This window comes from Sinocyclocheilus grahami, unplaced genomic scaffold (genome assembly GCF_001515645.1).
Source record: "Sinocyclocheilus grahami isolate Dianchi unplaced genomic scaffold, SAMN03320097.WGS_v1.1 scaffold440.1, whole genome shotgun sequence".
NCBI classification, from domain to species: domain Eukaryota; kingdom Metazoa; phylum Chordata; class Actinopteri; order Cypriniformes; family Cyprinidae; genus Sinocyclocheilus; species Sinocyclocheilus grahami.
Genome location: NW_015505619.1, coordinates 913,546 through 939,040, shown reverse-complemented (window position 1 = coordinate 939,040; position 25,495 = coordinate 913,546). Strand labels below are relative to the sequence as shown.

Below are 25,495 nucleotides of genomic sequence, written 5' to 3'. Positions count from 1 at the left end.
CACACACACACACACACACACACACACACACACACACAATTTCATGTTTACCTCAACGTGTTACTTGCTGCTTCTTCACAATCATTTGTGAGATTTACTAGGTTTTTTGGTGAAAGAAAAGTAAATCCTACACCTTTTTTCCAGTGTACTGTATTTATGAAAAAAACAACAACAACAACAACCTAACTATGGTGTTCTTTTTATGAAACATCAAAATTCTTTTGATGTATGGACTCTAGCTAGAAAAATATATTTTTAAGTGGAACTGTGGTATCATTTACAGTAGGCTATATTTTGAGTCATGTGACCGAAATAATGCAAATCAGGAGGGTTATTGGGAATATTCTTTGAGCGGGTTATCATTCCATTCTCTCACATGGTCTGTACGGCCGCTTGAAGCTTTTTATGAACGTGATCACAGCTATAAAATTGCGCCCTGAATCCACGGAACAATACTGCTGTCAGGACTGAGAAGGCAGAGGGGTACGTTGACACGTTTAATGGATTCTAGACAGTGTTCTTCATATAAGCTCTATTTTTGCTTGTTAGCAGTGACATGGGCTATTGTTCACTACTGGTCAAAAGTGTGGAATAATTAAGAAGTGTCTTATGCACATCTTAAGCATTGGTTTGATCACAAATACATTACAAACAGTAATTCTGTGAAATATTACTACAAATTAAAATAACTGTTTTCTAATTGTATAGCTTTTATTATCCCTTTGGGGAAGTTTTGTTTCAGTGGGTTTCCATGTGCGTTTCATACAGAAAGCAATACAACATAGCTACAAAGACATGATGTAAGGCAAAAAAAAAGAAAGAAAGAAAGAAAGAACAATCCTTGAAGGAATTTTGAAATGTAATTTATTCCTGTGATGCGCAGCTGAATTTTCAGCATCATTACTCCAGTCTTCAGTGTCACATGATCCTTCAGAAATCATTCTAATATGCGGATTTGATGCTCAATTATTATCATTTATTACTGGTTTCCGATTATTAATAATGGTTCTTATTATTATCAGTACTGAAAATGTTGTATAAACCATAAAACCTTTTTAGGCTTCTTTGATGAATAGAACATTTAATGAATTGCATTTATTTGAAATCTTTTGTAACATTATACACTCTAAAAAATGCTGGGTCAAAACAACCCAATAGCTGGGTTTGTCCCTTTATAACCCAGCATTTTTTAGAGTGTAAATATCTTTAACATCATTTTTTGAAAAGGAAATTAATAGTTTTAGTCAGCAAGAAACATTAAATTGATGCTTACCCTAAACTTTTGAATGATACTGTATGACCTTTTCCACAAAAATATGAAGCACACTGTAAAAAAAAATCAAAAGTTGAGAAAACTTACAAGTTTAAGGCAACCAGTTTCAGGAGATTTTTGAGTTTTCTCAACTTTTTGTTGTATAAATTGAATACAAGGAGTTGAGAAAACTCACAAATGTCCTGAAGCTGGCTGCCTTAAACTTTTACGTTTTCTTAACTTTTGATCTTTTACAGTGCAGCAAAACTGTTTTCAACATTGATAATAATAATAATAATTGTGTCTCAGCAAATCAGCCTATTAGAATGATTTCTGAACTATCATGTGACACTGAAGACTGGAGTAATGATGCTGAAAATTCAGCTTTGCATCACAGGAATAAATTACATTTGAAAATATATTGAAATAGAAAAGTTATTTTAAATTACAACAAATATTTTACAATATTACTATTTTTACTGTATTTCTGACCAAATAAATGCAGCCTTGGTGAGCAGAAAACAATATTCTAAACCTTTGACCGGAATTGTATATAAATACACATTGTTGTGGTCAATTTATTATTAAAAAAATTAATAAAAAAATACTTATTTGCTTTCAATACTTATTATATCCCTCCCTGTAAGCTTATACTATTTTGGAAAAAAGTTTAAATCTTTGTATTCATTTCTCGTGTTTAATGTCTCCTTAAGATGAATCACTTGTTGCAAATTAATAGATGTAAATTGCATGATTGATGTCACTGATAGAAAGCATATGCACATAATCATATGAATGACTGCGCTCTGTTTCATCCACCAGAAATTGATGGCGCAAAAATGAAATTGTCCAAGGGTGTCATTCTCCTTTTTCTGGGATTGTTTTTTAAGGTGGGATAATATTTAATCATTATAAAAGTTCTTCAGTTATATACACAGAATTTATTACATTTAGCATTAACTCTTTAACACTTTTGTTTGATAGGTTGCTGTGGCAGGTAGTATATATAGATTTTATTTCTGCTCATTATCAATAATAATCTATGGAATAAATAATATGTACACAGCAAAATCCCCAGAGTTAAATCAACTCTGCTCAGAGTACACATTGTCCCAATCTAGTGTTAAAGCAACACTGAAGCAGAGTTACCACTGTTGAGGATTATGTGATACGTTTTCATGTCTAAAAGCCTGAGCTGTAGTTGTTCATCTTCAACATTGTTAACAGCGGGTTTTCTTTACTAATGCTCATTCATCAATTAATTAATTGCTTAATTATCCCATTAACTTTAACTCGGCTTCAGTGTTACTTTAACACTGATTGGGACAATATGTACTCTGAGCAGAGTTGATTTAACTCTGGGGATTTTGCTGTGTATTTTTCCATTAATCATCTACATGTTACTGAATACTGTCACAATGCAACATTTCAGAGAGTTTCACTCAGGTGTACTGGTTAGAGCTTGAAATCGAGTCATCGGTGTACGACAACATCACTGAGCTTCTGAGAGAGCAGACACGCATCGACATAGTACATGCATCTGTAACAAACATCGGCATCACAACAGGTAAACAAACATATAATGCTTGAAATTACACTTCAACTTCTCTCACACTAAAAAAAAATACAATAAAATAAAATAAAACAATTAGAAAAATCGGTCATTTTCTGCCAGTACAACATTTGTTAATTTTATGGACATTCCTTTAACCCAAAGCACAACACAATGCAAAGTGTAATTCAAGTACTGAAAATTCCTTCATATTAACACCCTATTTTTTAGAGTACAAAGAATGCAAATAAAATATAAATTGGGGCTTCCCTGTTGAGCATTAGATAGTTTAAGAATGAATATGCTTGCTGTAATTTTAAGGATGCATTCAGAAGCACAGAAACTTGTTGTCAGTGCTGCTGTGTAACTCAATCAAACAGAATGGAATGAGGTCAGTTCCTGGAGGATGATGTTATTAAGGAACTGGCTTTTGTTAGTTAAAAATAAAATCTAAAATGATGGAAAATTATTTTGATAGTTAAAAATGATACACTGCTTCCCGATTCAAATAATATTCCCAAGAATACCCATTTTGAAGGATTGATTTGAAGGATTTATTGAAGTAAGGATTTGGAAGGTTGAAGGATTTCAATTGAAGAAAAAAAGAGCAAATGTTTCTTAATCAATTTGTTAGTTTTTAAGTAAAATTTTTAGTTAAATTCACCCCATGTTTAGCTGATATTAAAGAAAGCTAATATGATTTATTTATAAGGTATGATAATTTATCCAATATATGATGGGGACATGAAAATGTACTGCATAAGGGAACTGACCCAAACATATGAAATATAGATTTAAGAAAAATTGAAATTATGGGCAGTTGCTACATTTCTGAATAACTGATGTTCCCAAAAAAATAAAACTATAATGTGCTTGTTTGCAGATTGCACACTGAATGAGACGCATAAGAATTGTTCATGCATGTTGAACTACACATACAGTGAGGACATGTGCAAAAATTATGGCTGCTGCAATGACACCTGCACACAGAAAGTTAATGACATGGCTGTGTGTCTGCCTAAAACAAGAGGTATAGAGTATTGTTTGATGTGGGCACCGGATTTCTTGATGAAAAATAAACACATACTGTAAATCCATAAATAAATGCCAGTCATTGAATGCTACGATTCTTATTTTTTCCAGTAAGCATCAATGGGCAGACTACATTTGCAAATGAGTCTTGCATGTTTTTATGTGATCCAAGCAAACAAGGTTCTAAAGATTACCAGGACGACAACAAGAAAATTACCAAAATGGTATGTACTGCTGAAAATCAACACAACAGTGCAAAAAAAAATGTTTTTCCTAAAATCATTTTGAAAGTTCATTGATTACATTTACATGACTCATCACATTGTATTAAAGATTATGCTTTTACATTGTTTTTTATTATATTATTTTATCATGGAGTTTTATGTTTTACATTATATGTTGTTTAATTAATTAATTACTGGATTATTGTGTTTAGTCCCCCAGCCATACTAGCCAAGAACAACTTCGAATTTGTTGTCATCATTTCCTTTTGCCTCCTGTAGGCAAAAAGGAAATACATTATATGAACTGTAAAATATACACACAGAAAGTTAATGACATGGCTGTGTGTCTGCCTAAAACAAGAGGTATAGAGTATTGTTTGATGTGGGCACCGGATTTCTTGATGAAAAATAAACACATACTGTAAATCCATAAATAAATGCCAGTCATTGAATGCTACGATTCTTATTTTTTCCAGTAAGCATCAATGGGCAGACTACATTTGCAAATGAGTCTTGCATGTTTTTATGTGATCCAAGCAAACAAGGTTCTAAAGATTACCAGGACGACAACAAGAAAATTACCAAAATGGTATGTACTGCTGAAAATCAACACAACAGTGCAAAAAAAAATGTTTTTCCTAAAATCATTTTGAAAGTTCATTGATTACATTTACATGACTCATCACATTGTATTAAAGATTATGCTTTTACATTGTTTTTTATTATATTATTTTATCATGGCGTTTTATGTTTTACATTATATGTTGTTTAATTAATTAATTACTGGATTATTGTGTTTAGTCCCCCAGCCATACTAGCCAAGAACAACTTCGAATTTGTTGTCATCATTTCCTTTTGCCTCCTGTAGGCAAAAAGGAAATACATTATATGAACTGTAAAATATACAGGCACCATATTGTCACCCTGCAATGCCTAAAAACTGTCACTGTATTGTTGGTTTGATTAACTTTATTACAACTATTTGCACTGTTTGTATATATATATATATATATATACCTCACCGGCATATTTCGATTTCTTTTAGCTTGCGGAAAAATACAGCACATTGAAATATTTCGATTCTCTGATTATCAACAGTTACAGGTAATCATGATAACAAGCAGCTCTGGCAGCTACTGTTTACTGTTCTTTCTACACACATAAAACACAGAAAAATGGCAGGAAATGTAGTAACGTTTCCCATTTGATTTAAAGCAGTGGCAGTGTGATCGTAAATTATACGGTGCAGGTAATGGGTTCAGTTACGCTTAATGAGTTGGAGAACGTAACCAGCAATCTGCCTGATTCTGATCTGAAAACAACAGGTAACTTAGTCAGTATTCATTCATTGGGTGAACTATACCTTTAACTTTTTTTTTTTATTATTATTTACAATACTTATAATGGTATGCAATAAAGAGAGGTTTATTGCACAATCACAACTTGTTATTTTCTCCAAAGGCTTCATCATTATTGATGGTCCTCGGGGTCCGATTGATATCGACTCCCTGGCAACTATAACTTGTCGTCCACAAGAAATGCTGGGAGAGGTTAAGTGGTACTTAATAGATGAGTGGAATAAAAAAACAGAGATCACAAAAGGACAAGAGGCCAGCTTCGCAAACAACAGTTTGGAGGACATTGTCCATCTGAAAAATATTTCAGGAAGCTGGAAAGGTACGTTTCTGCATACATACACAATTAGGATAACTGCATGACTTTGAAAGTATATTTACTCATTTTTAAATATTTAAATAATTGAATAGGAGTTTGTTAATTTCAGCTTAAGTGTGATGTGTGTCATTTCTATCTATCTATCTATAGGAACAATTCAGTGTGTGTACACAAAAGGGCCCATAAAACACACAGCAAGTACAGAGTTGGACATAGCACTTCTGCCAGAAATACAGGCCATGAGCTCTCCCCAATTTCCTAATTGTAGAAATAACCTATTCAAAAAGGCTATCATTGAATGTAAAATTTCAAACAATACAGAAAATTACACGGTTACATGGAATACTGCTCTTAGTTTCACAGAAATAGGACCAGGTAAGCATCTCATTACCACTTTTGCTCTCTCAGTGCTAACAATGTGATTGAAAGATAAATATTTATTTATTATTTTTACATACTTTGTGATAAACATTTTCATATCCCTGCATTCTCTAGAAATCCAGGGGAATCTTTTATCTTACAAAGCAGAGGCGATCATAAATTGTGAATTATATATTAGGGATAAGAATGAGACACTGAATGTTTCATGTACATTCACCAACAACAGAGCCATTTACAACAAAAATAAAACCAAAAATGTGGAGATCCCGGTCATTCTTCGTAAGTTTTGGTGTTGTTTTAACTTTTTGTCTTTGAAAAATTGTGAAAGACATGCACTTTTCAGAAGAAAAATGTGGCTCAAATGACTCTTCTGAATCCATACGATATCACAAAGTAATTATTTACTGCCAGTCTGTAACGGGGCTGACGAGACATGAGACGTGTGGATCCATCTGCAAGCTTTTATTAGAGAGACGTGGTAAACAGGCAGGGTCAAACAATGGCAAACAGGTATATGGCGGGCAAAACACAAGAATAGTCCTAGGGCTAGCGTAGGTCACCGATCGGCAGACAGAATCACAGGGGCGAGACGAGAGGGAAAAAAACAGGAAAACAGGCAAAGATCAGATACCACAGAAACAGGCAAGGCAAAACAAGGAAAACACGGAGACTCGGAAAGGGGTACAGGCTAAACAATACTCAGCCTAGAAAGGTGGTTAGAGTGGGTGTTATATAGTGAAAGAGGTAATTAGAAACAGCTGTGTGCAATGAGTGCAATCAGGGCAGTGTGCAAATTGTGCAAAGAATGATGGGAAATGTAGTCCGGGGTGCTACACATTGTATTAAAGATTATGCTTTTACATTGTTTTTTATTATATTATTTTATCATGGAGTTTTATGTTTTACATTATATGTTGTTTAATTAATTCATTACTGCATTATTGTGTTTAGTCCCCCAGCCATACTAGCCAAGAACAACTTCGAATTTGTTGTCATCATTTCCTTTTGCCTCCTGTAGGCAAAAAGGAAATACATTATATGAACTGTAAAATATACAGGCACCATATTGTCACCCTGCAATGCCTAAAAACTGTCACTGTATTGTTGGTTTGATTAACTTTATTACAACTATTTGCACTGTTTGTATATATATATATATATATATACCTCACCGGCATATTTCGATTTCTTTTAGCTTGCGGAAAAATACAGCACATTGAAATATTTCGATTCTCTGATTATCAACAGTTACAGGTAATCATGATAACAAGCAGCTCTGGCAGCTACTGTTTACTGTTCTTTCTACACACATAAAACACATAAAAATGGCAGGAAATGTAGTAACGTTTCCCATTTGATTTAAAGCAGTGGCAGTGTGATCGTAAATTATACGGTGCAGGTAATGGGTTCAGTTACGCTTAATGAGTTGGAGAACGTAACCAGCAATCTGCCTGATTCTGATCTGAAAACAACAGGTAACTTAGTCAGTATTCATTCATTGGGTGAACTATACCTTTAACTTTTTTTTTTTATTATTATTTACAATACTTATAATGGTATGCAATAAAGAGAGGTTTATTGCACAATCACAACTTGTTATTTTCTCCAAAGGCTTCATCATTATTGATGGTCCTCGGGGTCCGATTGATATCGACTCCCTGGCAACTATAACTTGTCGTCCACAAGAAATGCTGGGAGAGGTGAAGTGGTACTTAATAGATGAGTGGAATAAAAAAACAGAGATCACAAAAGGACAAGAGGCCAGCTTCGCAAACAACAGTTTGGAGGACATTGTCCATCTGAAAAATATTTCAGGAAGCTGGAAAGGTACGTTTCTGCATACATACACAATTAGGATAACTGCATGACTTTGAAAGTATATTTACTCATTTTTAAATATTTAAATAATTGAATAGGAGTTTGTTAATTTCAGCTTAAGTGTGATGTGTGTCATTTCTATCTATCTATCTATAGGAACAATTCAGTGTGTGTACACAAAAGGGCCCATAAAACACACAGCAAGTACAGAGTTGGACATAGCACTTCTGCCAGAAATACAGGCCATGAGCTCTCCCCAATTTCCTAATTGTAGAAATAACCTATTCAAAAAGGCTATCATTGAATGTAAAATTTCAAACAATACAGAAAATTACACGGTTACATGGAATACTGCTCTTAGTTTCACAGAAATAGGACCAGGTAAGCATCTCATTACCACTTTTGCTCTCTCAGTGCTAACAATGTGATTGAAAGATAAATATTTATTTATTATTTTTACATACTTTGTGATAAACATTTTCATATCCCTGCATTCTCTAGAAATCCAGGGGAATCTTTTATCTTACAAAGCAGAGGCGATCATAAATTGTGAATTATATATTAGGGATAAGAATGAGACACTGAATGTTTCATGTACATTCACCAACAACAGAGCCATTTACAACAAAAATAAAACCAAAAATGTGGAGATCCCGGTCATTCTTCGTAAGTTTTGGTGTTGTTTTAACTTTTTGTCTTTGAAAAATTGTGAAAGACATGCACTTTTCAGAAGAAAAATGTGGCTCAAATGACTCTTCTGAATCCATATGATATCACAAAGTAATTATTTACTGCCAGTCTGTAATGGGGCTGACGAGACATGAGACGTGTGGATCCATCTGCAAGCTTTTATTAGAGAGACGTGGTAAACAGGCAGGGTCAAACAATGGCAAACAGGTATATGGCGGGCAAAACACAAGAATAGTCCTAGGGCTAGCGTAGGTCACCGATCGGCAGACAGAATCACAGGGGCGAGACGAGAGGGAAAAAAACAGGAAAAAAGGCAAAGATCAGATACCACAGAAACAGGCAAGGCAAAACAAGGAAAACACGGAGACTCGGAAAGGGGTACAGGCTAAACAATACTCAGCCAAGAAAGGTGGTTAGAGTGGGTGTTATATAGTGAAAGAGGTAATTAGAAACAGCTGTGTGCAATGAGTGCAATCAGGGCAGTGTGCAAATTGTGCAAAGAATGATGGGAAATGTAGTCCGGGGTGCTATGCAACAGTTTGTGTAGTACGAGAGTCAATGTAATGGAAAGTGTGACATCTGGTGGTGAATAAACGGAAGTCCATGAACCGAATTCGTGACACAGTCTTCCTTTCTGTCGAAGCTCTTAATTGGAATGCAAAAACGCAGACTAAAAAAATTACTTTTGAGAGCTGCAGTGGAAGATGAAAAATGAATAATGATGCTATTTTATGATTTGGAATGACTTTTGTGGTGCTTTTTTCTTTTTAAAACTCAACAGTACACTTTTACTTTCATTTATAATGAAGAAAGTCAAAGAGGTTTGGAATGGCATGATAGTGAGTAAAGGGGGAGAGTGAAGAAATGTTTTTGGATGAGGGTGAATAGCTGAATTACTTTGTTTCTTCCAAACAGATGCATATTATACTTACTAAAAACTAGCAACTATTTTTCTGTCAGGACCACTATCGTCAAAGATGATTGACAATTAGCATACAGTTTGGATTGGCGGTATGGTTCTGTTCTGGGCAAGAACTCCCTGCGCATCAGTATTAGTCTGATTCAAAGGATAATCAGAAGGCTGAATCCTGACTGACAGAGGAGGAGTTGGGGATGGAGGAGGGTAATTAGCTATTGAGCAATGCGAAAACTGCTGATAATACTGAGGGACCTTATATATGAATGCTTAGATAGGTGTTGTATTCCTATAGGTAGATGAGGATCAGCTGAGAGTCAGCTGATGCGAGCTTGACTAACGTGACCTGCCAGAACTAACGCTACGCTTGATTTTTTGAATTGTAATTATAAAAACAAAAATGATGAGAAAAACAAATCTATAATACTGTGTATTATTCCTTAATACAGCCCATTCACAATTCTGTGAAGAAGATAACGAGTGGCCCATCACGAAAAACACCTATACGGCCATTATATCCTGTGGGAACTCTGCTGTTGGTTCAAAAATGAAAAAGTGCTATGAAGGGTGGAAAGACGAAATCTCTACTTGTGTGAATATAGACCTGCATGGCATTAAAAAGGATATAGAGGTATCATTCTTTGGTATTCATTTACTGACGTTATTGCTGGACAGATTTACTCTTAGCACTAAATCCTTGTTTTTTTGCTGTCATAATAACAGATATTAAATAAAGGCATTGGCCTTATTAAGAATGAGGCAGACAGACTTTTCAGACGAATACAGCATTCGACCACTGTGGAGACATTCAACTCATTTGCAAATATTAACGCATCTGTAGTTATTTTTGAAGCCATGAACAATGTATCTAAACAGCAGTTCAATCAATGGAATGATACTGTCATGCCAGTATGTATGTTTTCTCTTCAGTTTCTTTGTTTAACATCTTTAAAATCTTCAGTAATATTTGTTTTGGAAACAGGGCTATTTTTTGAGATCTATTGCAAATGTCAAAAATGAACTCCAAAGAATTTGAAACAACATGAAATGACAAATAATACAAAATTCCTGTGTTTGCTCAAAGTCTAATCGCATTTCACTTTACATTGCAGGACTTTGTCAGCGCTATAAGCAACGCTTTGAATAAAACAGGAGCCTGGAACAATCCTGAAACTAAAAACACAAATTTATCTGTGACATATCTACAGACTATTGAGCAAATGATACTCAACTCAAATCTGACCATGAATCATCCTCAAAATTCTTATAATGTTAAACTGGCAGTCTGTAATAAGACCGGAGGGGCACATTGCAGCAACTTTAATGCCAGCGTCAGCCCAGATGATAGGGTTGTTGTCGTTGCATTCCGGAACCTTCACGAAATTTTACCACAGTATGAAAAAAGGCCCTTAGAGACCACCATCTTGTCAGTCACCACAGTAAATAATGAGAAGAAGTCCATCTCTGTCCAGATGACGTTCGATTACGGTGAAAAAAGACTTCGGAATCATGAAATGTATTGTGTTTTCTGGGATGAAAAGAACAGTACTTGGTCTTCAGAGGGGTGTAAATGGGGTGGTGCAGAAAATCAAAAGTTGTGCACATGTACACACAACTCTGCCTTCACTGTAATGATGTCCAAAAATGCAGAGACCCTTCCGTATATGAAGGAACTGACCTACGTTGGCTTAGGAATATCCGTCGTCTCACTTGTTCTGTGTTTAATCATTGAGTTTTTGGTATGGGATGCAGTTGTAAAGTCAGACATCTCCAATTTTCGGCACACGGCCTTAGTCAACATCTCTTTATGCTTGCTGTTTGCACACTGTGGATTTTTAGCATCATCTGATCCGAAGGCAATCCCCGAACACTGGTGCTCCATCCTTACAGTAGCCAAACATTTTTTTTTCCTCGCTGTCTTCTTCTGGATGCTGTGCTTAAGTGTCGTGCTTCTTCACCAAATGATATTTGTCTTTGACCAGCTGAGGAAAAAGGTTTTTTTGGTATTGTCTATCACTGTTGGTTACGTGTGCCCTTTAATATGTGTGGCAACAACCTACATTACTTTCGAGAACGGTAAAGAAGGTAAATACTATTCCACAGACACTTGCTGGCTCATATATCAGGGTGTGCTGAAGGGCTCCCTCTTTTCCTTTGTAATTCCTGCCTTAACTATTGTGATGGTAAACTTTTTCACACTGGTTGTGGTGATCATGAGGATAGTAACTCCTGCTGTGTCGGATTCAAAGGCGCAGGACCACAAGGACGTTGCCAAGGGTATGGTTAAGACAGTAGTTTTCTTAAGCCCTGTCCTCGGAATAACTTGGCTCCTCGGGGTTTTGGTGCTGCACCTTGATCTTACACAAAAACCTTTCGCCCAAATTGTGAGCTACGCATTTACATTGTTCAATTCGCTGCAGGTAAGGGTCAAGCATCAAACACTTTATCTGTTTATTCGTGCATTTACATTAAAATATTTTCTTGTATTTCATTGCAGGGCTTTTTGATACTGCTGACAAACTGCTTGGGAGAGAAAAAGGTACCCATGCCCGCTATACACGTGCCCTCCGTATGATTGATCATAACTGTTTAAGGAATTTAGACTGAAACATTTATTTGCATCAGTTGATTAGAACTGATCACATTTGCGATGGTTTTAGTTTGTAAAAACTTTACAGTCAAGCTCAATATAATCATATTTCATTTTCCCCAAAGGTTTGTGATGCACTTCTGAAGCGTTTGCAATCCAAGGTTAGTATGTACGAGAGAAATGCATGCTTTTACAGATTCCAAATGCATCACGAACACATGAAATAACACAGCTCGTGTTCCCACATTTTCTTACATTAGCAATCAGCGCATTCTAAAAGTGAAAGCTCAAGCAAAGAGACATCTTCAGTAATGACGAAATAAAGACTGGACAGATTAAAAGTAAGTTGCATTTGTGCTCTTGAGAATATTTTATTTAGTGTCTACATATTTTGTTCTAATGTTGTTTTTATTCCAAATCCGCATTTGAATCATTTAGTCGGTGCCTTCTAAAAGTACTGAAATAGAAGACATGAAACTCGAGGGAACCTTGAAAAACGTCATGGATTAAATTGTCACATTCAACAGCTCTAAAACATTGTTTTCTAGTAAACTGTACAATTATTTGTGATATCTTAGCTCAGACGATACAAATATATTTAAATGTAGTCATCTTAGTCATATTATGGTTTTGTTTTTAGATTTCTGCCAGGGTGACTGGGTAATTTTTTCTTTCTTTCTGAAAATGGTTTATTCTGTTTTGTATATACTTATAAGTATAATTATGCTTGCATGTTTATAGCCTATGGTGTTACTCAAAACTAGTGCAAGTTATAGATGAATATGAATTTTGGCATATAATTTAGAAAATTTGTTAATTTTTCTATCTGAAAATGGTTTATTCAGTTTTGTGCATATTCATGTAAGTATAATCATGCTTGTATGTCTATAGCCTACTTGGTATTACTTAAAACTGGTAAAAGCCATATAGAAATATGACTTTTGGCATGTCATTTAGTGAACGAGTTAAAGGGGTCATATGTTGTTTTTTTAAAGATCATTATTTTGTGTATTTGGTGTAACAGAATATGTTGACATGCTTTAATGTTAAAAAAACACATTATTTTTCAAATACTGTACAATATTGTAGGTCCTCTATGCCCCGCCTCTCTCAAACGCTATCCCTCCTTCCGACAAGCGCAGTCTGCTCTGATTGGCCAGCTGACCCAGTGCATTGTGATTGGCCGAACACCGCAAGCACTCGTCGGAAATGTAACGCACCTTACCATAATCGTGAGCTTCATCTTTCAAACTAAATGCAAAGACAGTAAATAATGTAATTAGTTTTACCATCAGTTCAAGCCCCAAAGGGGAACAGACACAGTAATGATCTAACGCTGTCTCTCTCTCTCTCTCACACACGCGCGCACACACACACACACACACGATGCGCAAAACTCCGCATTTGAACAGTCAATAGCAAATACTTAAACTAATAACAAAACATTAGCTGATTCAGAAGCGCCAGATTGTCATAGCAAAGTCAGAATTACCTCCTCTCCTAGGTTCACGAAACGGTCGTCCATAAAATGCATTGCTGTTCTGTTGTAAGTAATCTTAAAGATTCCTAAATGCATCTACTTTTGGAAGGCCAAATAAAGTGCTTTTGCTTTCGCCTAGAAACACACAGCGTCTTCCTGACATGCTGCTTCAACACTAACTGCGGTTACTGAAACCACGCCTTCTTTCTTTGCATGCACATTTGGGCGCATTATGCAAATATTCCCACATAGGGAGGTAGATATGTGGGGGCGTGTTAGAACGAGCCGTTTTAGGGGGGCGTGGCAGAGTCTTAACTTTGATAAAGAATATCTCTTTGGGTTTGTGACTTTAGTCTTTGCCACTTCAGGGATCTTATCTATGCACGATCAGCTTGTAACACTCCAAAGAGAAAGGAAAACTTGAAATCGCTTCATATGACCCCTTTAATTTTTATTGAGTTTTATGTATATTCATGTAAATATATTTATGCTTGTATGTCTATATATAGCCTACTTGGTATTACTCGTAACTGGTGACAGTCATACATGAATATTAATTTTGGCTTGTAATTTTACTGTCCACCAAGCTTTCTTTTATATTTTACTATCTTTACTATGTCTTTCATTTCATTTAGATGTGCAACAAAAATATAAGCATCCATTAGTTTGTATTTTGTTCTCATGGCTGGATTAAACCTACTTTTTAAGGACTTGTTTATTGGCTTCTTTTTTCTCCTGTTCCCATTCTTCATCAGTATCGTCTAAGGGCAGCCCATTTAACTTTGCCATTTGCCGGTAGTTTCTGCTCTCAACCTCTGCCCTGAAAGTAGAGAACACCCTGTCATTGAACATCTTGGATCACATCGCCACTTCTTTGACTAAACAGCATCAGAAAATGCCTCAATCAGTAAGAACTGATTATTTCAACAATAGATTCATCTTACTTTTTAAGAAAAAGAACACAATCTTCATGTCCATAGATTTCAGCAATCCTGACAGGTTTATCGCCGGAGGAATCCTCCTTGTCTACAGGTGCATGTAGGGAATGAAGGAGTCGAAGTACTGCTAGTTTTCCAGACTCTGCTGCAAAATGTGCGGGTGTCCATCCATTATCCGTCCTCAAACAAGCCCTGGCTCCATTTTCAATTAATATCCGAACCATCTCTGTTTGGCCTTAAACAAGATCAGAGGTTAAATGTCATTAGCATCACACATGCGAGAACCCCAGGCGGAAAAAAGTGCACTTCCATAATGTACTTAAAGTGCTCTATTTTCATGCACTAATTTTGTACTTAATATACTAAAAGTTATTCTTTAGTACTTCTTAAGAACGTCTAAGTGTACTAAAATGTGCTATTTTGAGACACCGTCAATATGAACTAAAATGTGCTTTTAACATACTACCTTAGTATTAAAATGTATTTACTTACCACTTGTAGTACACTTGAACCCACTAGTGTATGAAAGATGGGTTCAAGTCTACTTCAAGTGGTATCTAAATACATTTTGTTTAAATACAGAGATAGTATGTTAAAAGCACATTTTAGTTCACGGTGTCTCAAAATAGCACATTTTAGTACACTTAGATGTTCTTAAGATTAAGAAGTACTAAAGTATATTTTTAGCATATTAAGTACAAAATTAGTGCATGAAAATAGAGCACTATGGAAGTTAATATCCAGGTCACATTTTTACCATATTCATGTCATTTGTAAAAGATAATTAAGTTATAATAATGATTGTTTTTTTATACATTTTGAATAAAACAGCACTTTTTGGTCCCTAAAGTAGGCTATAACCTGCCTTTGGATGCTGCCCAGTGCAACGGGGTCTTCTTGTTCCAGTCTAAGTCTTTCTGATTAGGGTCACACGATTTTTTCCCCACAATTTCTTCCACTAGATCATAATCTCCAGAAGCTGCTGCCTGATGCAACTCTGTCATCTTTTTTTTTCTGTGTTGCTTTTCTCGCTTGACTTGTTACCACAGCAACTCGACAGCGGGCTTTACCCATTGAAAAAAAACTAAAGGTTTTAAATAAACATCTAAATAATTATTATTCTATTAAACAAATATCACTATATATTTTCAATTTAATGTCTATTTTGATTTCGCGCTACATTACTGTACAGAATAACTCTGTAGCAGCATACACACGGCGTTGTCACGTGATACCAGTTACTTTTCTCAGCGTAGTTCATCATGGACCAATCACATGTGACAATTAAGGAAGTTAAGATAGATTGTTTGGGCGGATTCACATTTGCGTGTCAGGTACCACTCCACTGAATTTATATATATTTGTATGCATTGTAATGTACAAATGGTTTAGTTCGGATAAAAAATAAAACGGCCATTAGATCTGAACGCAGCTAGGTCGAAGGATTTTGAGCCGCTGTGCGCCCCCTTGAGAAAGAGCTTTGCACTGTAGGCCTCATGCGAAACGACAAGCATAGCCTCTACCGGTGATACTAAGAAATGAGAAACAATAGGGACGTCGATTATAGAAATTCTGAAGACACGCATATATATTCAGGAGATTCGCTTACGTAGTTTACTGTACATTTATTTTCGAGTGTCATGATTGCAGATTTAGCCTACTTACTGTGGCGCATTCATTGAAACCCAGCACATTACGGCAATAGAAAACACTTATGCATTAGAGCAAACACCGTGTATTAGGAATACTAAATTGTGTCAAGTACACATATAAAAAGTAATTTTTTAGCAGTTTAAAAATGGCAGTGTTAGGGAAAAAAAGTGTGATAACTTTCTACACTCTAAAAAATGCTGGGTTGTTTCAACCCAACTTTGGGTCAAATATGGACTAACCCAACCATTGGGTTAAATTTTTACATAAAATTTTTAACCCAAAAGTTGGGTTAGTCCATATTTGACCCAAAGTTGGGTTGAAACAACCCAGCATTTTTTAGAGTGTATCTATAACAATTTTCCACCTTTAAAATGTTTAAATCAACACAAATTCAATTCTATGAACAGGTTTTATTCCAACAAACGATTACTCGTTATAAGATAAAGAAAAATGACTACACGCTATTGCAAAATAAGGAGAAAAAACTCCACTACAGACTTCGGGGTGAAGGAAGAGCAGGACTGTGGTATGAAACGCTTGTACTTTCTGAACAATCATCATTTCAATTTACAATTACTTGTGTATAAACAGTAAAAAAAAAGAATGATTACAAATATTACCTTGGCATCTACAAAGATAAACTGGGGTATCAACAAAACCAAACAATGCAATCAGACAAGCTTTTAAAATGACAAGAAACGTAACAAGCAACACGGCAAATCAAATCTCTAATCTTTCAAAGGCGGAGTCTGTTTGAAACAAATATTTGTCCGTTTAAATTCATTTTCCCCATGAAAAACAAATTATACCTTTTCACAATAAATAAAGTTTAAAATTCTGTTCATTTGAAGATGCACTTAACAGAGTCACACGAATCTTCAGTGCAAACCTACAAAATAAAGAAATAGTTATTCATTTAAAAAAAGATTACTCATTAGAAACCCACATACCAAAGAAAAAATCAAAAACAAAGCAAATACCATGGGTAACATTGGATTTTCTAAACCAGCTACCCAATCTGTACTTCTGCTTGTCATCGTCGGGTTGTCCTCTGAAACATAAATAAGCATGGTAAAGCAAGCAAAATACGCCTGTGACTAATTATCAAGTCTTAAAAATAAATAATTTTATCCCATATGAAGAATAATCAGGTACAGAAACGCATACAAACCTTTTTCAGATCCTCCATCTTCTACATCTTTAGCATTTGCTCAGCTGATACAACAGGAACTCCATCATCAGATTCATGGCAGACTTCATGGATTTCTGAATCTGGGGAATGAATCCCTGTAGGATCATCAGCAGTGACATCAGAATTTGTTACAGCAGCAATCACATCTGCTCCATCAAGCTGATCATCCACCTTGTTTTCAGGTACACCATGCAAGTCACCTTTTACTTCTAATGGTGCAATCGGATTAGCTCCATGTTGTTCTGCACCATGAGATTCAATTGTGTGCATATCCTCTGTAGAAACTGCAAGGCTCGCACTTGCTTTATCCTCTGAAACAAGTTGATCAGATGTTGATGTAATGAATGTTTCACAGGATTCAATCACCTGATCATTCTGATCATTTTGTGATTTGTGAACTTTAACATAATATGGAGGGCTGTTAGGATCAGTTGTACTGTCAATGCACTGCACAGTCAGTTTCAGAGGTTTATCCACTAAAAGCTCGTAGAAGTTATCAGTAGCTGCACTGTCCCAAGATCCCTTGGAAGGATCAAACCCTTCCAACCTGCACAGAAAAGCTTGTGGACTTTCCAGCAAGTCACAAGGCAGTGCCTTAACAGAGCCTTCACTGGTTTCAGACTAGTTTCCGAAGTCAACAAAAAGGACAGATACAGCGTTTGTGCATTTATCAATAACCTGCGCACGATACCACATCTGATCGTCACAGAAACGAGCCAGGCACGGGCTTCCAGGATCCAAATCATCCAGCTTAATTGGCTGTCTTTCACTAGAGTTTCCATATTCTTGGGCAACAAGGGTGATTTGGAAGTATTTCAGAGTTCGAAAACTGGCACCAGAAGTAATCTGGTCCAGCAATGCATGATGCAAAGGTTTCTACTGTCTGTCCCAAAGAGACATCTGGTTTCTTGAAGAGCAGCTGGAAAGTCTCCTTCACAGGTTCAGATACTACCGGTGATGCATTCAAGTCTAAACTATCCAATTTCTCACTTGAATCAGATGTGATGCCACAGGGAGTCATTTTAACTTCCCAAGTGATGCCATCTTCTTTGATAAACTTGCAAGACAGCGTGTTCTCACGAGCTTCACCAAATATTTTTTTGAAGAGAAATATCTGCTCCTTCTTTCCCTTCTGCGCCTTGAATCGATCATCTAGACTGCAGCTGCAGTGAATGCTGAACCTCGGGTAAGACAGCTGCTCATCAAATTTTAAGGAGAGAAACAGTTGCCTCATTTCCGAAATCTATTAACTCTACCTGGATCGTGCCATCTTCGGTAGTGTCCTTTACAAGAGCACGATACCAGGAATCATCTTCAGGAAACATGGCCTTCACCAAACTTCCCTGTTGAACACTGGTTGCATGAATTTCATCGTTCTCTGATGGCTGATGGGAATTCAGTAGCTCGGTGAGGGAGAATAATGTATTCTCATCTTCTACCAGTAGCACAAAAAAACTTGCCAGGCTGTTGATGTGCGAAACAAACTTCAGACACCTTAGCTGGTTCTATCATACGTGGAGGAAGATATGCAGCTTGAGGTAAACACTGCACTGATATTTCAGGAACCATCATGTTTCCAACTACTGCGGTCAAGGTTGGGCATGTAATGCTTTGCCCTTGGGTCTCGGCTGCAGCTAATTTGTTTTGTGAAATCTGAGGGTCAAAGCTGTGAAGGTCAGGGTGTACATAATTTGATGCACCGCCATTTATCTTTCCAGAGTTGAGAATGTTATCTTTCTGAACCATTTCAGAGCTTGTTACTCCAAAACTGTCCTTCCCTGCAGTGGGTTTTGTTTTAACATCCATTGTCACTTCGCTACAGAGTTGAGATTTGGGATCACACCGATAATCTTTCATGAGATCATTAACAATAAATCCATTACATTCAACAAGTACATTATACTGAGGACAGTTTGGAAGGTCAGAGGTCATTACTGTATTCTGAATAGTCACTTTTAAAGGTTCATCCACCAGAAGCTCAAAGAATTTGTCAGCTGCAGCATCGCTCCAAGTGCCATCAACGGACCCCAAAGCTTCTAACTGACAAATAAATGCTTGTGGTGGGCTTTCCAGGAGCTTGGTGGGCAGGAATTTAACCAAGTTCAGGTCAATTTAAGACTCATTTCCATAATCTATAAAAAGAACAGACTGTTTTAGAATGTGCATTGATAACCTGTGCACGGTGCCACAGCTGGTCAGAAAAGAGTGCCAGGCAGGGTCAGTGGCATAACTGATCTGGCTAAATTGGTTTTACTTGACTAGAGTTTCCGATTTCTTGTGCAAGCAGGGAGATTTTGTCAAGATCCTCAGAGTTTTTGAACTGGCACCAGAAATAATTTGGTCCAACGATAGATGAAGCATACGCGTCCACAATTTGTCCTTGAGTTACAGCTGGTTCCTTGAATGCTAATGGCTGGGTATCTTCATTGCAGTGCATTTGGGATTCGGTTTGAGCACCTGGTTTGAGAGCAGCATTAAACAAAGGCCCTTCCTCGAGATCTAAACTGACAATCCAAACAGATACGTCCCCTCGGACGAACTTGCATTGAATTTTCTTCTCACCATTTTCACCTGCTGCTGTTTTGAAAGTCATTATCTCTTCCTGGGTCCAATCTCTTTTTTCTCTTCTACCATCTTCAAATGTGCAATGAATACCGAACATGGGGGTGCTGAGGAACTGCTTGCCCAGTTGCCTTATTTTAAGGGGCAAGAGTGTTTCCTTGTTGCCAAAGTCAATAAACTGCACTTGAACCATGCCATTATTCTTGTTTTGAACAACAGCATGATACCAGGCCCCATTAGCAGGATATTCAGCTACCACCAGGTCACCTGACCGCAACAGATCTAGTTCAATTTGTGCATCACTTAACTGAGCAGAATTAAGTTTGTCGAGAAGGTTAAATATTTCATCTTTATCACTTGTCAATTGTACAAAGAAACTTGATGGACTATTACAATGTGAAACATAGATGTCTGAAACATATCCTGCATCCAAGGTTTTTGAGGGACGATCGCTGAGCTTTGGATAAAGACACGACACTTGTTGCTGTAAAGCACTATACCTAGCTCTACTGTGTCCAGGCGTGTGACTAGTAACAGCCTGGAAGTTTTGTTCCAATGTGCCTTGAACAGCTGGTTTTGGGACTTTCTTAGAGGTCTTCTCATGTGCTTGTGATGTAGTGCTGAAATTGTGTCTCACAGCTCTAGACTCCATGCCTTCTGAAAACTTTTTGAAAGTACGAGCCTTTTCCATTCCTTTGCTGATGTTAGACCCATTTCTTTTGGATTTTTGGTTCCACAGCTCTTTAATTTTTGAGTTGAGGTTTGTTTTCTCATCATACATCTCCACTGATAGTTTGCCTGAAGAATTTTGTTTCACAATGACAGAGAACATGCAGTCTGTAGCGTAGAACTCATTATGCTCACATGGCTCAGGTAATGTTACATTGAAAAGTTCAAACTGAACAGCCTGAATGGGAATGGATGCAATTGCACTAGCTTTCGGAGAAAGTGGCAGAATATCAGATTTATCCAAAACCACCAAGTCACCATAGTCTACAAATTGGATGAGTATTTTCGGATGGGTCGATTAAATTTGTCCTCTGTGCCACAGCCCATTGGCGTATTTAGCAAGACACATCATCTTAGGGTAAATTGAAAACTTTGCTTGTGGTGGCAAAGTTGTTGGATATCTTTGGTCATTTTCCTAACCGTATCAATATTTTCTGCAAAATGACCATAGAACTGGTTTACACTTTGGATACAAGTTATTCGAACCTGCTCCTTTGCACCCACTTCAGATTTGGGTTGTGAAACAACATATGCTTCATTCTGAAAAGGTGGAGCTGCAGCGACATTCGATGAGCGATGTCCCTCTGCAGGCTGTAGGTTTTTTCCAGTTTTGGAAGGTCTGGCTACAGTGACATCTTCAAGAGAATCAGAGCACCTGGTTAAAGCAGTTGAATTAAGAGAACGTACAGGCACATTTCTCTCATACATATATTTGTGTGCCACTTTGCTTAGAGTCTCGAGAGTTTGGTCATCACAAATCCTCTCAGTTACTGACAAACACTGCTCTCTGTGGCCAAAAGTGTCGTTCACATTCCCATTGTCATTTCCATAAAGTGTTATATAATAGACACCCTCGTTCACACTGTGATGCTCAAATTTTCCAACAAGGATTTGATCCAGTACAACAGACTTCAGATAATCTATCTGTTCCTTCCTCAATCCAATGAAGGGAAGGGTTTCTTCTTGGAAACTGCAGTGAATGCATTACAAGGCTTTTGAAGTCTTCATTAGGCATCTTTCTAGCAAATCCAAGTTCATACATTTGTTTGGATATGCTTGGAATGTCAAGAATGATGATTCTGGATGGCATTATCACATCCTGAACACACCCAGAGATGTCTTTCCCACACAAAGATATGATGAACTTTGAAGCAGCCACAGACCATGCACTTTCAAGACACAGAGGCGATACATTGGCCAGTATGCAAAGCTCTACTTTGGGAAGTAGACTGCAAAGGTTGCGTGGACATTTTGTCAAAAACTTTGCTTGAGGCCCAAAGCAATTTACAATCGTCAATTAGGAATATGAACTTTGAAGCAGCCACAGACCATGCACTTTCAAGACACAGAGGCGATACATTGGCCAGTATGCAAAGCTCTACTTTGGGAAGTAGACTGCAAAGGTTGCGTGGACATTTTGTCAAAACTTTGCTTGAGGCCCAAAGCAATTTACAATCGTCAATTAGGAACAAGTTGTATTCATGGATTTGATCCAGTACAACAGACTTCAGATAATCTATCTGTTCCTTCCTCAATCCAATGAAGGGAAGGGTTTCTTCTTGGAAACTGCAGTGAATGCATTACAAGGCTTTTGAAGTCTTCATTAGGCATCTTTCTAGCAAATCCAAGTTCATACATTTGTTTGGATATGCTTGGAATGTCAAGAATGATGATTCTGGATGGCATTATCACATCCTGAACACACCCAGAGATGTCTTTCCCACACAAAGATATGATGAACTTTGAAGCAGCCACAGACCATGCACTTTCAAGACACAGAGGCGATACATTGGCCAGTATGCAAAGCTCTACTTTGGGAAGTAGACTGCAAAGGTTGCGTGGACATTTTGTCAAAAACTTTGCTTGAGGCCCAAAGCAATTTACAATCGTCAATTAGGAATAAGTTGTATTCATGTTCAGACTTTGAAAGTATCCTTGCTCTGTGCCAGGTTCTGTCTTCATATACTAAGCAAACTTCTCCAGGTTTGCCTTCAAAAGTATGCTGCCGCTTCCTAGGGCCTTCAATGTCTTTTTAAGCTGCTGATATGCTTCCCTGGTCTCTTGCCCATGATTTAAACTCCCTCCAAATTGTACTAAAACCGTTTGTTGGTTTAAATTGACTCTTGTGATCTGAACAGTCGTACTGGATCCAACTTTTGGCAAACCGGGTATTGAACACATCTTGTTTGAGAATCTGGCCTCTCAAAAAGGTAAAAGAGCAGAAATAGGGAGAATCTAGAGAGAGAAAAAAGAGAATAATAAGAAAGAATAACAGAGTATATATATATATATATACATAAAACAGAATTAAAAGAACAGTTGACCCATAAATTAAAAATGTCATTTACTCATCCTGTTACTTTTTTACCTGAACACTTTTTTTCATTATAGCATCCTCATAATGTTTAATACTTTTTTACATTTATCCTCTACTTGTTTAATGTGTGATCTCCATGTTAGTCGTGAATCAAACCACACCCCCAAAAAACAAAGTATAAAGTCAACTAAACACAAACGCCACCGGATGTTTTAACGAATCAATCAGGGCTGCGTTCAGCCCCGACAAAAATGGTGCAAAACGTTTTTTAAACGGAAACGGTGGTGCGTTGAACACCCTGTTCTGATGACGCAGATATTGCAATTACTAAATGACATTTAGACAGACTTAAAGAAGTTCCAGATCTATACTTGTGCTCTTATTATTTTAGTTATTTTGCCTTTAATGTAAATAAACATGTGCAAACAATATACTTGCTCTTGTGAATTTATTTGGATGTTAATTACATTGTGTGAGCTGTCTCTTTAATACTGCGTGGTTTATATACATGTTGCTGCTGATTGAGCTGACATGTTTGACACACCCACCAAACAAGAGAAAACGCATCTCACACCCCATTGCACACCATTTCCAGGAAACATGTCGCTCAAACCGGAAACCGCAGCAAAACGGTGCACACCGGTTTGAGCTTGAACTTGCCCCAGTTGCCCTGCTCAAGTTGTCTTTTAAACGGTACATTATAATAGGTATGATCTTGTTTAAAAACGTTATTTTTTGTTAAAAATATGGTTTACAATTAACTAATTAAAATATACCTATACAAAAGTTTTGTAACTGTCTTTTCCGCAACAACACAAGTTACTACCCTTACGAAAAAGAAGTTTATTCAAGTGTGCTATTAGTATAGGCCTACTTCTTTTAAACTAAAAATAGGAAAGTATATTTTTAGTCTACTTTTTATGTACTTCTCAGAAATGGGCTTTATGTACTTCTCAGAAATATACTTGAAATGACATTTAAGTATACTTGACTTATACTTAGAAAAAGTCTAAATATATTTGAGCTATACTTGTGTTCCTAGAATCCGTGTTTTCATTGTTATACTGTAAGGGCGCTATTACACATCTTCTGTACAGAATTTCCAAAAAACACAAGTGAAGAAGAAACCGAAACAACAGATACCTCCACATGTATTCTAACACGATCATCAGACATAAAACAGCATCAAAACTGTGTAACATTATAATGTCGACCAATGAAGAGGTAATAATAACTGTCAAGCTTTTTCGACTTTATCTATGTTTTGATTATCATTCTGAATCCAATTCATAGTCTTTTTTCAGCTTTTTGTTCAAAATGTTGTTTATTTCTTTATTTTTTATTTATGAAACTTATCCACATTCAAGTGTTTAAAAAAAGAATGCATGAAGCTAGAATAAAATGTTTTTGTTTACAAGCAGATACCCTGGTCTTTTGATGTTTTGTATGTTCAGATATTCATGTAACAAAATATATACAAATTAATACCTAAATAGGAACATAGTAGTATACTTAAAGTATGATGTAAAGTTCACTTAAAGAAAACTTACGAGTATACTTGCAGTATAAAACGACTAAACTAGTAGTTTACTGAGACTATACTTCAAAGTGTACTAAAAATGCTACTACAAGTATATAATTAAAGTATACCTATAAGTTCACTTTTAGTATAGTTGCAGTACAAACTAAACATTTTGATGTAAACTAGTTGTGTACTCAAAGTTTACTACTGTTATACTTAAAGTATACTTAAAAGTATACTTTTATATACTAGAAAGTGGGCCAATTTAGTCCCAAGGAGTATTGAAATAGTACACTTACAAGTATACTACTAGTAAGCTGATATTTGTATACTTGCTACATAAAGTATACTTAAAATATACTTGAACTTTACTTAAGTATACTTACTAAAATAAACTTGAAGTATACTACTTTTTGGTAAGGGTAACTTACTGTAAAACTGTGGTAACGTCTCATTAGCCACAACTGTCATGGACAGTTACAAATAAAAAATTTATAATCATTATAGAAAAACTATTTACACTTTTGTAGGAAATCCACTTGTGACTGTGAAGTACTAAAATGAAATTTAGACGGTTAATGTGGTTATTTGCGATCAGAATATTCTACAAAGGAAGTTTATGGACATGTTTATGCAGCATAAATAAGCACTGGTGGTCTGAAGTTTTACAGTCATATTATAGTCCCAAGGAGTATTGAAATAGTACACTTACAAGTATACTACTAGTAAGCTGATATTTGTATACTTGCTACATAAAGTATACTTAAAATATACTTGAACTTTACTTAAGTATACTTACTAAAATAAACTTGAAGTATGGGTACTTTTTGGTAAGGGTAACTTACTGTAAAACTGTGGTAACGTCTCATTAGCCACAACTGTCATGGACAGTTACAAATAAAAAATGTATAATCCTTATAGAAAAACTATTTACACTTTTGTAGGAAATCCACTTGTGACTGTGAAGTACTAA

The 25,495-nt window shown here is 36.3% G+C and overlaps 2 protein-coding genes and 1 pseudogene across 2 annotated transcripts; 1 reads left to right on the top strand and 2 right to left on the bottom strand.

Annotated features, from left to right (window-relative positions):
* Nucleotides 1-440: 440 nt before the first annotated feature.
* On the top strand, nt 441-12,673 carry LOC107552023 (adhesion G-protein coupled receptor F1-like; the record flags this gene model as incomplete). Its single annotated transcript, XM_016233832.1, has 18 exons — nt 441-483; nt 2,075-2,142; nt 2,237-2,249; nt 2,685-2,819; nt 3,688-3,834; nt 3,948-4,060; nt 5,106-5,164; nt 5,276-5,385; nt 5,522-5,737; nt 5,885-6,109; nt 6,230-6,394; nt 9,989-10,170; nt 10,263-10,448; nt 10,652-11,959; nt 12,037-12,078; nt 12,255-12,290; nt 12,390-12,470; nt 12,568-12,673. Coding segments are annotated over 17 exons (3,111 nt in total), but the record flags the coding sequence as incomplete, so codon positions are not given.
* Nucleotides 12,674-14,305: 1,632 nt separating this feature from the next.
* On the bottom strand, nt 14,306-15,551 carry LOC107552022 (ankyrin repeat domain-containing protein 66-like). The gene is made up of 3 exons (XM_016233831.1): nt 15,413-15,551; nt 14,554-14,782; nt 14,306-14,429 (listed from the first exon to the last, which is right to left on the bottom strand). The coding sequence occupies exons 1-3, from the start codon at nt 15,549-15,551 to the stop codon at nt 14,306-14,308; spliced, it is 492 nt and encodes a 163-aa protein (XP_016089317.1).
* A 1,451-nt stretch (nt 15,552-17,002) lies between these two features.
* Nucleotides 17,003-22,864, bottom strand: LOC107552021 (tudor domain-containing protein 6-like; annotated as a pseudogene).
* Nucleotides 22,865-25,495: the final 2,631 nt, after the last annotated feature.